General features: G+C 38.9%; 3 protein-coding genes across 3 annotated transcripts; 2 read left to right on the forward strand and 1 right to left on the reverse strand.

The window, feature by feature from the left end:
* Positions 1-369: 369 nt before the first annotated feature.
* pgfb (placental growth factor b) lies at positions 370-4,911 on the forward strand. Its single transcript, XM_037695356.1, has 7 exons — positions 370-382; positions 1,637-1,860; positions 1,948-2,027; positions 4,445-4,474; positions 4,582-4,644; positions 4,735-4,752; positions 4,848-4,911. Exons 1-7 carry the CDS (start codon positions 370-372, stop codon positions 4,909-4,911), a joined length of 492 nt encoding a protein of 163 aa, XP_037551284.1.
* Positions 4,912-7,957: 3,046 nt separating this feature from the next.
* Positions 7,958-11,217, forward strand: cipca (CLOCK-interacting pacemaker a). The gene is made up of 3 exons (XM_037694776.1): positions 7,958-8,063; positions 9,304-9,473; positions 10,459-11,217. Exons 1-3 carry the CDS (start codon positions 7,958-7,960, stop codon positions 11,215-11,217), a joined length of 1,035 nt encoding a protein of 344 aa, XP_037550704.1.
* A 2,969-nt stretch (positions 11,218-14,186) lies between these two features.
* Positions 14,187-16,162, reverse strand: zdhhc22 (zinc finger DHHC-type palmitoyltransferase 22). The gene is made up of 3 exons (XM_037694850.1): positions 16,083-16,162; positions 14,696-15,250; positions 14,187-14,599 (listed from the first exon to the last, which is right to left on the reverse strand). Exons 2-3 carry the CDS (start codon positions 15,246-15,248, stop codon positions 14,328-14,330), a joined length of 825 nt encoding a protein of 274 aa, XP_037550778.1. The 5' UTR covers positions 15,249-15,250; positions 16,083-16,162; the 3' UTR covers positions 14,187-14,327.
* Between the last annotated feature and the right edge of the window lie 462 nt (positions 16,163-16,624).

Consider the following 16,624-nt stretch of genomic DNA (forward strand, 5'->3'; position numbering starts at 1 on the left):
ATGCTAATAATGTTAATAATGCTAATAATAATATGCTTTGGTTGTAGCTAAGAATCAGTCACAACACATACTTCATGTACTTCTCACTCTACCAGATCTTTGTTTAAAATGTTGCATTAACTATTGCAGTCAACCTCATTTGTCTGTTAGCAAAATACCTCATGAACTATTCAATGTTTTTTAAGAACACTTTTATAAATTAGGTTACAAATAAACATTTAGAAATTGTTAACTTTTGGAGTAAATTCAATTGAAGGTGGCCAACACAACTAATTGACATTAACCAACGCAACAATAACTATGATTCCGTCAGTTTTACAGATATTGAGTTAAAATTTGATGTGGTAGTAGCTGAGATTCATTCACAACATGTACTCTGAGGGTGACGTCTCATGAGCATGAACAAAACACTATCTTGACCAAAATGGCTACAACTCCAGCATTTCTCAACCAAATATGATAAAACTTTGCTGTTATTGATGGTGATATAAAATCCTTTAAAGAATTCTAGGCTTTTAGCTATACTAAATATTAACACTGCCATAATATGGATTTTTGTTTTTCAGAATTTACCCACAACAAACACAAATGGAACAGCAGAAGGTAGGAACTCTTCTGCTTCTTTATTTTCTGAAATCTGGAAGAGCTGAGTTTTTTAAGATATATGTTATATCTCAAAAACTTTACTTTAAAAACAGCATCTCCCTTTGTATTTTTGTTTGTTTTCTTAGTGGATATTAAGATACCAGTTGAGAAAAAGCACCATTCATAGTTAATACATTCATTCTTAATTTATTGCCATGCGCTGTAGGGTAACTCTAAATGTCTAAACATTCTTGGCTGTCGGTTAGCAGGTTTGACCTGAATGTGGAGGATAACGGGTCATGCCTGAGCTAGAAGGGATTACACAACTGTTGACCTTCTTCCCTTGTATCCTTTCCGCCCTCCCCTCACTATAAATTAATGCTGCCCAAGAAATAAACTGGACGTTGAAAATGTGTGGAACTCCCAGCCAGAGTTAGGAACGCATCACAGAAAAGTCCAGAGAAGCAGAAGACATAATCAAGTGAACTATCTCGTTGCGTTGTGCTACATTACGGTTCATGGCCTCCTCTCCCAACGATAGCCTCTTCCCCGGCCGTCTCCTCCCTGCCTGTCTGCTTTTATAAACAGCTGTTGTGGTGTCAGGCTTCAGTTGGTGACCTCTGGGGGTCACCGCTGTCCCAGAGGTGCCCGCGGGGCAGCTCAGCTCCAGCTCCAGCAGGGTTCTGTTCATGGCCATGTTACCAGTGTTTGTTTTCGCTTCCTCCTGTGTTTGGCTATAGTCGTCCCTGTTCTTCCCCCGCAGCAACTGGGACACTTTCACACATGTACTCCCACAGGAAAGTGTACTGCACATTATACAAATGTTGCTTTTTCTGCAAAATGCAAACAGGATGCACAGTGGCATAACACAACTGGTTTTAAGTTTCCGTGTACATCAATAAGGCATGTCGTTATTGCATTATTCAAGTAATTACTGCTGATTTTGTATACATATAAATAAATAACTAAAGCATGGCTTATTTAATGCTCGTGAAGTTGTTTTATCTTTAAGTTTCATTAAGATCTTATTTAGAAGCGGATGCGTTTGCAGCTCATCCGTTTACGTTTTCTTACACAGTGCTGATGTTTCAAGAGGTGTGGAGCCGCAGCTTCTGCCGGACCATCGAGAAGCTGGTTGAGGTGGTGCAGGAATACCCGACAGAAGTGGAGCACATCTACAGCCCCTCCTGCGTGCCTCTGGTGAGGTGTGCCGGCTGCTGTGGAGACGAGAAATTAGAGTGCCATCCCACTCGAACCACAAACGTCACCATGCAGGTAAGAAAAGAGCGTTAAGGGTCAATCCTGTTGCAGCTTGCACCGTAATCACCTCCTCTGATCGTTCTGAACCATGTTATTCATCAGCTGTTGAAAATCCGACCTTCGGAGCAAGGGCAAGAATACGTTGAGATGACATTTGTGGAGCATCAGACATGTGAATGTAGGTAAGAAAACAAGAAAACGCTTTTAAGTCCTAATTTCTGAGTTTAAACACAATTAAATATGCTTTCCCACGTCACCTGTACTTCACATTCATGTAAATATATGACGTGAACGTGTGCATTTGTCAAGTGACCGATGAGTGCAACATGTTTACTGTATTTTTTGTCATATAAGTCACGTTTTTTCATAATTTGCATGCTCTGTGACTTATATGCCGAAGCGATGTATTTATGATTTTTTTCCCATATTTATAAACCAATTTTGGGTTAGATATGACCGTTTTCATTCATTCTGACTGAAAATATTGAACACTACCATTTTCAGCTGCTAGATGGAACTCGAGTTGTAAGGCATGCCGTTGTGTCATGTAATAGGTAAAAGTGGCTATTAATGACATAATCCACTTGCCATTCAGGGCCATCTTTGTTCTGCTCATCAAGTCAGCTTCGTTTCTCTGCACCCCCGGCTAATTTGACCAACTAAAGTGCATCTATTAAGTAAAAGTTAAACTGAGATACCTTTACTATAATGTTGAGCAAACAAATAATTGTTTTAGGTGCTTATCTTGTTAAATTTCGAAGAAATGCACATCGCTCCTCTTTTCTGATTTCCTGTCTGCATGCTCCCAGAGCACCGAGGCAGCAAATACTTTTGAAATACAGCTGATTTTACGGTTAAAGTCCTTTTATTAAGTAATAGTTCAACTGAGACACAACTTTACTATAAAGTCGAGTGAACAAATAATAGTGTTTATGTGTTTATCTTGTTAGAGTTTGAAGAAATGCACAGCGAGTCACCCTCTGCAAATTCCTACTTACGCGTATCGGCTTTTGAAAATGCAGCTGATGTGACCGTCAAAATATATTTATTAAGCAAAAGTTAGACTGATATACACCTTAGCTATAATTTCGAGCAAAGAAATAATTGTTTTTAAATGTTAATCTTGTTAAATTCTTGTTAAAGTCCTCCCATCCACTCTCCTGTGGCCGTCATTTGGCAGCCCATAGATTGTTGGCACACCGGCCCACATTTCTGGGTTCGTCCCATATTTGCAGGTTTTCAGCGGTGATGCATAATAGATGTGACGTATACGACCAAGCGACGTATTTATGGATTTTTCCAATTTATTAGACATATATGGACTGATGCGACTTATAGTGCGGTGTGACCTGTACGGCAGACAATATGGTAATTTAATACTTCCTGGGCCTGCTCAGAACAACCAATCAGTGATGATATGCTAGAAGAAATATCATGAAATAACAGCAGACACTGTTTTCATTGTTAAACAGTAGTTTCAGGGTTTTATATTTAACACAGCTAAATAACCACTTATGTGAACTTTTCTGGAGTGTATTTAGAAACCAGGTTTATCCAAGTTAGCAATTAGCGGCTCATACTAGCTCCATGCACTGTTTCACATTCTCAGTATTGCAGACACAAGGACAGAAGTAGAGTCATCTTATCACTACACACAAAAAGAGACAATATAGATAATAAAGGACTCAATAAAAGTAGAGCAGAGAGTACAAGGCAGAGCCAAATAGTCCAGAATAACCTACATCTACTATAAGTAAAGCAGAGGTGCATGACAGGGATTATTTATTTGGACCTGATGAAAACCGGTCTTGTTATTGTCGGAATAAAAGTTTCTCAGAAAGTCTTAGCAATTTACACACCGAGCACAGTTTTTCCCTTCTCCTGCCTAAATAAAAGAGGCTGCATTTTACTCTGACCTGTGTTTTCTGTGGAGCTGAGCTTGCCTTTATCTGCCTCAGATTAGGACGTTTTACCTCACTTTAATCCAGGTTTAAAGCAGCATTGTTAAAGATTGGTGTCATGTGTGAAAGTGCACAAGCCGATTTGTAATGTTTAAGCTGATCTGCCTCTAATATGCTCATTAGCCTACAACAAAGGTGGTCACAGGGCCAAACTGGAGTATGTGTGTAAGACGGAGGAGGCAGCAGGTCGTCACTCAGCTGATTCTGCAATGTACATGCAAACAAGAGGCTGTTGCTGTGTTCAAACAGATGTGACGTTAAAGCAGGCTATTTGCATATTTATAGAATTTATAGAACCCTGAGGCTTGAGGCAAGAAACAAAGAATGTATTTACTATGGTTGTTTTAAAGAACAGCAATTAGATTCTCAGCATTAAAATAAATTTGCTGTTAGGGAGGAGGGAAAATGTTTATTAGAGAGCCAGCTGACTGCCTGGATCTATAACTGATCAATGCAAGGCTCAAAGGCAAACATAAAACACACACAGATCAGTTTCCTCACACACACCTTTGGAACATGGAGGAAAGATAAAACTTAAGAACTCCACATAAAAGTGAAACTAATTAAGTATAGGAGGTTTGTTGGACAGTTTTAAATTTGCATTTGAATGTTCTGATTTGTTGAAACTTTCTCCACAGAGTCAGGAAATCTTTAGTGAGGACTGAAAGGTAAGGAACTTGGTCTATGCCTTTCAAAATATCAGCACTGAGACCATTTTTGAATAATAAAAAAAAAAACAAGTGTGGGTTCGTAGATAATTGTGTTTAACGTGCAGGAAAAGGCAACGGGGAAGAGGAAGAAAGAGAAAGGAGCGACAGAAAGCAAAAGAATGTAGCAGGTAAAATCCCAGTTTGAGTGAGAAGTGCTTCACATATTGTAGGCTGCCATTTAAATAATTAAAGGTGAGGTGTTTTCTTTCTTGTTGCAGGTGTCAGATCCCTCGCAGGTAACTTCAGTAGCAACCCGACCTCCTGCTGCAGAGCGGCTGACTATTTCCAGCCCTGCGACCACATAAAGAGTCTCTTCCACTTTATCTATCAGGCCTGCTCGCGACCAGAGACTCAGACAGCTTGGGGTGATTGTTGCTGACAAGCTGTCCTGCTGACGGACAGGGTGTTTGTGACGATAAAGTTCAACGGGAAGCGAGTTTTAATTGGTGGAAACACTCTCTGTTACACACCTGACACGAGGAGCATACCTGGGAGCCAGTGCAATGTAGAAAAGGAACAGAGCGATGTTTTCATTTTATTCTTACTGTGTCATTTATCTGAATTTGTCCATTTCTTTGGTATTTAAAAGAGGTTACACTTGTTAAACTCTATATTTATTGTTGGAGCTGAATATAGTTGGACCAGCAACCTTTAAAAAGTTGATCTTTTGCTGAAACTTTATGACCTGTTTTGTGTTGGACAGCTGCTTTGGACATGCAATAGTGAAATGTCTCCCTCTGGTGTTAAACATAAGGTGAACAAAACTGCTCATTTAAGGTGGCTAAAGTATTGACTTAAGACAAAGTGGTCATTCAAACTCAGTCTCAGCATCAGGATTTTAAAATACAGTATATTTTGTTCATTTCTGTTGTGGTCAGGAATAAAGAATAATGTGTTTTACTGCTTTCTGCTGTCGCTCCCCTTAATCCAACACCACAGGTGACTTCCTCTGTTTTCGGAAGGGATCACCTGAGTTCATTATGTAAAAGGATGCCCCCTTTTCATATTATTTTGTCATGTATCAAACAAAAGGAAATCCATGAAAATGTAAGAAACTTTTTTTTTTTTTGACTGTGCTAGCGTTTGTATTTCTTTTAAATATTTATTTTGTAATAAACCTTTGTCACATTATTAGAGTCGTGATTATCTTTGCTAAGAACTGACCTGAGCAATCACTATCGATGAGGAATGCTCAGGTTTGACAGTAAAAGTTTATATGTAGTCCAGGTAATTGACTAAAAATAAAAATAAAAATAAACACCTGCTGATCAAAAATAACAATTACAAACATATCAAAGGGAGCAAAGGGCAGCTGCTCCTTGCAGTGATTTGGGTGAACATATATAACTATTTAAGTGCTTTAAAAGTTAAAGTTTTTTAGTCAGACCCTTTTCTAACATCACTGGAATAAAAAAAAAGAGTGTAAAAAAAAGCTTTTTACGTAGTTTTTAAGTACTAAAACTGAAATATTAGCATTGAGTAAATGCAATATTATACTATATTATATTTGAATATATTATAGCTTATATTAAAATAATATTTAATATGTTAATATAATAGCAAAAAAAATCTAATTTTTATGACTGCATGCAAGGTTGCATATACCTGTATACAGTATATTCCTACACATTCGTTTAAAAAGTAACATACTTACCCAATTCATTGATTGTTGTTAAAAAAATTGTCACATATTCATGCCTCTTATATAATACTGATAAAATATGTAGACTTAAAAAACGCAGTTACATTCACGACATAATGAACGTGTCAAGGCTATGGACTACTTAACTAGTTACGTCTTATTCTAGAATAATTTACGCACAAATTCGCGCCCTGTGTTTTAGATTTGAAGACGTTAGAGTTGACCCGTTGCCTTGACAACCGCATAATTTAAGTTTTTCTATTGCCCGCCGTAAGATCTTACAGGGAGGTTTTAAATATATGTTACTTACCTAAAACCACTTCATTTGCAACCATAAAGTAAAATTTGGAAGCATATATGTAGTTTATGATGACGCTAAGATAAAATAATATCAAACCAGGCTTTTCTTTGTATTTGCCTGTAAGACAAGTTTGCGGTATAATAACCCACAACATGATTCAATCGGAAACAAGGCGTAGCTAGCTGAGCCAGACTCGAGTAGCCGCTGCTTCAGAACGGTAAACACTGGGACTCTACAATTATTGGATATTCAAGCAAACGGCGTATTGGTAAGCTTTGCAGAAACGGTAACATTATCTACAGACAGAGCTAGTTAGTAATCTTGTAAAGAACGAGTTAGTCTAACGGACGGGGCTTTAGCATCACTAAGCTAAGTGTGCTAACAGCGAAGATGAGGGAGGATAGCAAACAGGGAAACACAAATGCTGCATTAATTATTTTCTTTCTCTATAGCATCATAAGTTATCCGAAAAAGCCAAACTTTGACAAGTGTATGGAACTACTTTTGTGTTTACAAAAACTTTCCGCTTCCTGTAACACATGTTAATAATTCTCTAAATTATAGCCCTGCTATCAGCATCCAAGCTGGCTTTGAAAGGAAAACAGGCCCAGCAGCTGACTTCAAAACAATATGCGGACAATTTTTGTAAGGCTGCAATCTGAGCTTATCTGTTCAGAGCATAGTTTTGTTATTTTTGATGGACAGACTTTATTGATAAGCGAAAGTAAAGGTCCTTTATGCACCATGATGTTAAAAGAGTCCCAGCCCAATAATTAGTCCGTAGATGGCTTAGAAAAACTGCATGGTGCGATACGGTACCTATTTACACCAGGGGCATTGTTCTACCTTTCATATGAAATCTGTAGACTAATCTGGGAACTGGCACCGACCTACTGACCCATCAGTACCAAGTTACAGACACAAGATTTACGCAAGCAAAGATGTCAAACTGAGTTCATTCTTGAAAGTTCAAGTTCATCCTTTGACCATTAGGTAGTTTGTCAATACAGGAGAGGAACAGAGCATTGAAGCAATGACGTATTAGTTTAAATAACCAGTTTATGTAGTTTGCATTCCGAAAACTTTACTTTGTCATTTAGTGAATTACCTACTACTTACTATTAATTACTGCATTACTTAGTTACACACCACCTGCATAAGGCTTATTACTTTATTACTCTCAGTTTGCAGGATTGTTGCTCTGCAGTGACACAGAAACGTGAGGCGACTCGGCTCAAACTACTAGCCTTATTGTGGAAGGACAGCCTGAAAATGATCCACGTCTTCCACGGTCACTCAAACTGAGTGTTCATATTTGCTTTCTAGGTTCTACCTGGAGTCTGTGTTAAGGGTCCACCACCTAAAAGTCTCATCTTTGACCTGGCTTACGTTCAATTAAATTAGAACCTCACAAACTGTCCCTTGTTCTAGACAAATTCAGAAAAAACTGCTTGAATTTGTTTAACTTTATATATTTTCTTTTACAGCGGATACCAGCATGAATGGTTTCAGTAAACCGGGGGCACATGGGGTGCCACGTTTCACCAGAACATCGCTCCTAGGATTGTCCAACCATGACTTGGAAAGAGATTCAGGCTTCTCAGGTTTGATAAATTCACACTGTTTGAACGTGACTGGATTCATTGTTTTTGTTTGTAATAGTAGATATTATAAATTGGCACAGCTTTGTCCAGTGTCAAATATTTATTACTTCCAAGTATATGCACAGTTTGTAATTTGAATATTATTTCTACCATTTGAACAAAATGGATAATTCAAATTGGTTTTTTTTTTGCTAATATACATATTTTCTATGTATGCACAAAGTGGCAATGCTTGATTTACTACAATGTTGAATTAATTCTGAACTTTTTATGTTTCTGACTTTGATCTTGATCTATCTTCATTCGGTTCACTGTGCAGTATAATTCAAATAATGCTTAAACTGTATTGAATTATCACAGTGCCACCTGTGCTGTCTTGTCAGTCGGTGTGCTGAGATTTTCTGAGTGAGAATGTTAAAGGGGTTGGAAAGATGGCATTTTTATGATGTCATGAATATCTTTGTAAAGACCCAAACACTGGCTGATGAAGTGATCCCTGGACTTTAGAAACAAGATAAACAAAAACAGGAATTGTTTTGGAACGCTGAGCAACACAATCCTCGCATCATCAGAAGCAACAATGATGTATCTGATTTGTACAAAACTGGTATCTGAGCTGCAAAGGGTCATCTAAAAGTAATTGTGAATATATTGTATTTTACAAAAATCAAAAGATTATTTTTTTTTATCAAACTCAAAGATTTCAGCATTAAAGATTAATCTGTATTTTACACAGTAACAAACGTCCTACTGTCTAACTCAGAAGAAGTGCTGTTATTGTGAGTTAATATAGTTTAAAATAATTAGACAAATATTTTGCACAGGTATGTAGCCTTCTGTGTTGTTTACTATGTTTTAATTGTGATGCAAGCTCTTCCAGTTAGATTCTTGTCTTCACCTGAAAGTACATAAGTATAAATACAACCACATTCATTATTTATTAGTTATAATTAGTTATTACATTTTTAGAAATAGCATTTGACCATTCAGAAGTCCACCCTAATCAAATCTAGAGATCTAGGTCAAATTCTCTACGTGGATTGAGCTAAATAGTAGCTGACCTTTATACGATGAAGACTGACCTGGATTTGGTTTAACTCTCATTAGGTTGATGGTGTCCTCTTCCAGATGCTTAAGAGATATGTATCTACATCTTCCAGTGTTTATAGTATTGTGGACACAACAAAAAGGTAAATCTGTTTCCTTCATGAGACCCATATGCCAGTCTTCTCATCGTCAGATGCCAGCTCCGAGTACCTCAGTGCAGTCGAGGTGACGGACTCTGAAGATACAGGAAGGAATGGGTCAGTAATTGGACAGGAACCAACTGGTCAGCAGGTGGCCGTGGTGGGAGGTTCGTACACTGGACTGTCCCCAATGATCATCATGAACAACTTTGTCCTGAAGCAGGTAAAACAGAACTGTTCACTGCATTTCTGACTCGGCGCTGTCTAAAATTCTACTTATATCTATAAACAAATATCTGAATGTTTGTTGGCTGTGGCTCACAGAGCTTTCTCTTTTTTATGTCCATTTGTAGTTTGTGAAGATAAAACAGGCAGAGCTTACTGGCTGAAATGCAATCTAGAAATCAATCAGCGTTTTGAGCGTTTGTATTTATTCATGTTCATGATCTGACTAGGCCTAAATAATAGTTATCTATAATCAAAATATTTGCCTGGATACTCTGGAGTTTTGGAAATATTTGATGGTCCTCCAGAGGTAAATGAACCGATTGTCTTTTCGGAGCAAGTTAGCATCTGGTCACAAATCAGAAATAGTGCTGATGGGAGCGTCCGGTTTTGTGGATGAGATTCAAAAACGGCTCTGATTTACAAACATGAGCACAACAACTTCATAGTGCACAGGTCATCCACTGTGACTGGCTCTTTTTTCACTTTCAGGAAGTTGTTTCCAATTAGCAATTAGCCAAAACCAATCATCCAGTAGATAAATGAAAAGATAAATTATGCTTCTCTTAGATGAGGTGCCAGGCGTTGCTGGATTTTCTTTCATCTATTTCTTAAAAATATGGCTTTCAGATACTGGAAATCCTCTGTAGATGTTTATTCTTGCCACATGTTTTATAAATTTGATTAAATACAGCTGAAGTTCAAGTCCTGGTTTTAAAACTTTAAGTTGCCTTTCCTCCCATGCAAAAGTGTTGAAACTTCAGCATGGCAGCATCAGGAATGAGCAACACAGAATAGCTGATTTAATTGTTCTAATATACCCTGTACCATAAAGATCCAAGAAAAAGCAAAAATAAGTAGGATTGAAATCGCAAAAACAAAAAAGACCAGACAGTAAACATTTGAGTGCTTTTGGTTAAAAACGCTTATTGTATGTTGAATAACTGCTGCAGCAGGACATCAAAGCTCTGTCTTCTCTTTAGCCATCATCCATGACCCCGTCAGAGAAGCAGTGGGGGTTCTCGTCACCTATGGAAGTGATGCCCCAATCACAAGTAGTTCTCCTCCAGCCGATGGTATCGAACAGCAGCAGCAGCAGCAGCTCTTCAAAGTCCGGCTCCAACAATACACGACAGTCCAAAAGCTACATGCCCATTCTCAAGTCATATCCCAGAATCGCCCCATACCCCACAGACTCGCCCAGTAAGAGGGTGGGATCCTTGAAGGCGACGGAAACATTAGAATGTGACCAGCGTCAGAGGAGACGCCATCATAGGCTCAACAACTCCCCCAGCCCACAGCCTGCACTGCAGACACGAGCTCCAACCATCTCCAGCTTTGAAGCAGCAGCTAACAAAACACAGGCAGCCGAGAGTCAGGAGCCGCTTCCTGACAAGTCTCTGGCCCTACGAGCTGAAAGCAGCTCTCTGCCCTCCTACACAGATGATTTTAGGACTGTAACATACCAGGATCCCGTCTCCAGTGACAAACTGACACGCTTCAGCAACACCTACAACATTCTCAGCAAGTCCGGCCTGCTGGGGATCACAATGCGCACAAAGCAACTAATGAAGGAGAACAAGCGCACCCAGAGTCAGTTGCACCAGCTCCGGGAGCAAACGGCTCTGCTGCTGGACGCTCTGAACAGTGGGGATCCACAGCTCTGGACTAAACTCCAGTTCTCCCTGCAGAACACAGACAATGAACACTTAGGGGCTAAAGCTCAGGGAGTCGAAACTTAACATGTTGGGCGTAAATTTGCAGTTCTGATTATGGGTGCAGGATTAATCAGAACGTCATCTGATATTTTACTGAATGTGAAAATATGTTTATCAATTAAAAAAATCTTAACTTTAACATTTTTATTAGGGTTTGCAGATGTAAATGAGGCTTTATTTATGCATATCGTGTGCAATGATTATTGCACGTTTAAAATCACTGTTGAATTTGTGATGACAATATGGCCTGCAATAAATGAACACCACATGTTTCTCTTTGATGCTGCTTGTGTCATCATAATTCTCACAGCAGTCAGGGTCCTTCTGATTGGCCAAAGATATCGTGACTTTAAGAGCTCTTGGACATAAAGTAGCCTGCCTTTGCAGCCCAAGCAGTTCTTTGTAATACTGGGATTGCACACGCTGAAGTTTCTTAAGTGATAAATGTGTGATATAGATTAATATGTTGTGCCCCCCTGGTGAAAATCGTTATTCAGGAAGGACCGGAAGCCCAAAACACCCAGAATTGCTGTTTTGACACAAATCTGAAGCATAGCAGCTGGTATAAAATGAAAGTTTGGAAGCATGCTTGTATTTCAAACCTTTGCCTATAATGAATTTTATTGCATCTGCTGTTACAAAACAGCAGGCATCACTTGCAGTAGGGGTGTGGAAGTGTCCAACTCCTAATTACGCATGCCTTACAGCTTGTAAAAAAAGCCAGATGGATGCATCACGTCAGTCATCATAGGCTGCTTTAACTGGGATGCTGCGTAAATTAGAGACTGACAACATATCAAACGCTTAAAGCAGGAAAGTATTTGTTTTATACGTGCTTATTTAGAATAGTTTTTATTTCTGACAAATTTTTTTCAACCACTCTAAAGTTTAGCTCAGCTTAGAAAATGTGGCAGCAGTTCTGGTTTATTTATTTAATTTATATATTTATTTTTGCATGGTCAAAATGTGTGGATGCAGAGGTAAGCAGTGATTTTAAAACATGAAAATGTCTGTTTTTTTTAATCAGGCACCACCTAAGGTGCCTGAAAATCAGGGCCACTGGTTCCTCTGCAGAACTAAAGATGAGTTTTGTTTTTCTTGTTTAATATATATTTTTATTTGGTAATTTTGAAAAACTATTTGGTGTTAGATTTTTTTTCTCTTATCTTACTGGTTTGAATCCAGTTATTCTGAGAGTTTTAAGTTTTACGCCTTTAACCAGATTTTTGTTGCCTCTATCATGGTTCTTTTCAGCCATGTTTCATTATCAAAATAAAAACTCACATTGATATTTTTATTATAATATTATTCCAGTTTTTTGTATGTTGTCTGTAATATTATTTTAAATAGCATTGCATTATTGTAAGTTACATATTTAGTCTCACCTGTTTAAAAGTTTTATTTAGTGTCAGTATTAATTTATCTTTGCAATAAAGATTAATGAAATTCAATTCAAAAGTACTTTATTAATCCCAGAGGGAAATTATATATATATATTAATGTGAATAGTGTTAAAAATAGATGATTTTAAGATGCTTGTTTTGATGAATTTAGATTTTTATTTTTAAAAATACCTGTGGGAACTACATGTAGGAAATGTAGCAATGAAGTGCTGTAGCTTGTAGCTGTCCTGCCTTTGGATTTGTTATTCCTGCTGTAGTTCGATGCTTTCAAACGGTGTAACCTTAATTTTTTAGGCAAAAAAAGATGGCGGCTAATTGTTTTCGTTTTGTATTAAAACTTTTGTACTTTGTCTTGTTAAAATAATGTGAACCTAAACCACTTATCTTGACACCTGTGCCTTTTGTTGATTGTACTTTATATTGTTGCTTTTTCATCTTCATTGTTTGCGTTTCTTTACAAATGTTGAGAAGTCGGATGTGCTAAAGGGTTTCCAAAGAATTCATATTCCTTTTTGATAGGGATGCACGATATTATCGGCATGGTATCGGACGATATTAGCGATAAAGTTAAATATCGGACATCGGCCATTCCATCAAAATAACTCACTGATCTAAAAGGTGCTGTTTTTTTTAAATAAATATTTAGTTATATAGTGTTCATCATCGTCAGCCTCCTTTTTAGCATCTGCATTTGGTAGCATATCCATCTTGACAAAGACCATGCAGAGTAATCTAGTTTAATTCCACGGCAGAGAAAGTTATGTAGTTTTTGTAAGTAGGTCTAGGGAAAATATCAGTATTGGTATCGGACAAAAATCCAATATCTTGCATCCCTACTTTTTGAGATTATAACGCAAACTTTTGCTGTAGTTGAGTATTGCCCTCTGAGTAAAGGTTGTATTTATGTTTGTAACACGGCCTTCAAAAAATAATCAGTTCTTTAAAAGGTAGAAAAGACTTTCTTGGTTTTGAATGGAAGCAAGGAGAAAATGTTTTAAAGTAATGTGTTGCTTGTTGTTGTAAAACGTGATTATTTTTGTCTTCATCAAACTGTTGAATATCGTCTGTCGCTTTTCTAATAAGAATGTGTCTTTATTAAAGATGGAAGAGGAGCAGCTTTGTGTCATTGTTTTGAGAAGGTTTTTATTGTAATACACAAAATTATCTCCAAAAAAGATCTTCGATACCTAAAATCATCTCAGACAGGACGTCTGATCATGTCTTATCAGAATAATACCTATAGAAGCGTACTTATGGCATATTGTGAATGACACCCTGGATAATATAATACACTTAAAAAAAAAAAAAATAACATCACTGCATTCTCATTGAAGGATCAGAGTCGCATCAGTTTTGAGTAGAAAACGTCTCCAGGCTCAACATGGAAAAAGCAAACTGTCAAAACAAAGCTGTCAAGTGTGGCAGATTATAATCTGAGAGCGCCACATAGCTGTCAATAATACAAAGCTTTGAAGGCATGCAAAGCCATCTTTTTGTTTTAATAAGAAGAAATAATTATAAACTAGAAAAATCCAATATTATTCCTGATTCGTTAAGCTGCTTGGAAAATACGAAAACTAAGAATATATTTGTAATCTATGCACCTATTTCACATCGTTTTATGGCTCTTGTCCTTAAAATGTATATATGAATGATCTATTTCAATAAACGCCACGACAGCATCCAACCAATCACGTGGATTCAAAACAGCTTTTTCTGCTGTTAACTCGCTCAGTCCTGCTTGTGTATGTCTTCAGAGTACGTCTCCACTGTCTGCACGGGCAAAATAAGGCCAAGAATCCAGCGGGTGCCAAAAATATCCTTGAGGTTGGCTCTCCAGGGGCTGCCGTTCTCCAAAAGTTCCCCTCTCTGCATCTGACACCAGGTCTGTCCCCGAGCCACCAGCAGCACCTGCTGGCAGCAGAAGCCTGCGCTCACCAAGCCGATGCCCAGCCACACGTACAGCATCAGCACCAGGAACAGCTGCAGGCCCGAGATCGTTCCTGCAGGTGGAGGTGGGGTGGGGGGGGTGTAGACGTTCAGTTATACCTGAAAAGCCAAAACACAGCAGACTCATCAGCTGCGTTTGGAAAACTTACCCATGAAGAAGTAGCCAGTGGAGAGAGGGAGAAGAGTCAGGAAGGTGAGCGGGTTCTCGAAGGAGATGGAGTACTCCACCGTCAGGAAGGCAACACCCAGAACCAGCGAGTACAGGCAGGTGCACGACGTGTACACGCAGAACATGATGAAGTAGCGCATGTTTTTGTTGCCGATGCAGTTGCCCGTGAAGAAGCAGTGGTGGTCCCTCTTCAGAATGACCTTCTTGCACAGCTTGCAGAAGTGACGGCCGTTCAGGAGGTAGTGGGCGTCCACTTTGTCAGAGCAGTGGGGCGAGCACACCGGCACCGAGGTCTCGTTGGCACTTTCGGCGGGGTATTTAATAGTCATTACGTAGTTGCCCAACGCGTTGAACATGAGGAAAAGGAAAACGGCCGCGTGGAGCGTTGTAGAGCTCAGGGCCGTGTCTGGGCTGGGGAAGATTGTTGGGATGAAGAGGCAGAAGTAGAGGATGAAGGTGGCTGCTGTGGCCATGAAGAAGTACGCAGGAGCGACGGCGTTGAGGAGCCTCAGCTTTAACATCCGGGTGAACATGTCTGTGCAAGAGGGAGGAAAACAACATTTCACAAGACGCATCACGAGATTAGGATGTTTGTGAGCTCGAGATTTGACTCAGTCGCTGAGAATGATCCCCACTATCCTGAGCACCATTAAAAATATTGCCATTAGCTATTAGTCAACTTGGTCTGTCTGTTAGCAAAATATCTGTCAGATTAAGATGGCTGCCACAATTGCCAACACAAAAAAGGCTGTAACTCTGTCAGTTTCTAGATCAGATATGATGTGGTAGTAGCTGAAAGTCATTCACAACACATACTACGACATCCCGCGACATATTTGCAAGATTTATCAAAAATGGCTACCGATGCATTTCTAAATTGAGATGATTTAGTTTAAAGCGATGGCATATGGCAACATGGTTTAATAATAATTATTGTTATTATTTACCATTGGGTAAAACAGTTTAAATTATGGTAATTATTAAAACATCTTGGAGGTAAAAACAACAACAGACAAACCTGCTGCTAATGATGAACTCGTTTCTGAACAAATTAGGGTCAAAGGACCCCCAGGGGCCACTAAGGATTCCAAGAATATCTCATCCCTGATTCAGAGGTCCACCTAAAGCAAACGTGGAAATCATGAGCCATTTAAAGCCTTGGACTAAACCTAAAACTTTAAATCTGTGGCTGTGCCCCTTTCTGTCCACACACACATTGGTAGTCCCCCTCAGTTTGGGACTAATTAATACCGCGCACACCAAACATTGACGCCTCCTTCGTGTTTTCTGGTTATTTAAAGAGTAAAAACGCATCGGAGTCGATTTGATTCGCTTTCCTTCATCTGCACGGCGACACATCTGCCTACCTGCAGATGTGAGGGCGCGGAGGAGCCGTCCTGTCAGCACCACGGAGCCCTGCAGCTGCTCAACCAGAGGACGTCTTCATGGACACGGTCCCTCATTTGTCCAGCGCCCCCTGCTGGTCCGGATGCGTCTGTTCACAAAGTTTGTCGTCAAATCAGTGGCGTGACAGGATGTATGGAGGGTGGAATGTGACAAAATTAAATAAATGCATCACGAAATAAACAAAGGCCTTAGTTCAGCTTTGAAAATCGTGTAACAGGTCAGCACAACACATTTTATTAAAATGATCGCAACATGTGTTTAACCCGTTCAAATAAAATGCCACTGGGACTTATTTCGCTTTAAAATTAGAAACGTCTTGTTTTCAACCGATGCACAAAACCTGGTTCGTGCATCTAGTCTAGACTACTGTAATTGTTATCATCTGGATATAGATTTTTAAAAAATCTTCAAAAGGTCTTCAGCTGATCCTAAAATGCTGCTTCCTGAAAATAAGAATAAAAACCCACTTCTAATGTTTAAATCGCTGAACAACCGTGCTCCA

The sequence above is a fragment of the Nematolebias whitei genome, chromosome 21 (assembly GCF_014905685.2).
Source record: "Nematolebias whitei isolate Nwh7 chromosome 21, NemWhi1, whole genome shotgun sequence".
NCBI lineage: Eukaryota > Metazoa > Chordata > Actinopteri > Cyprinodontiformes > Rivulidae > Nematolebias > Nematolebias whitei.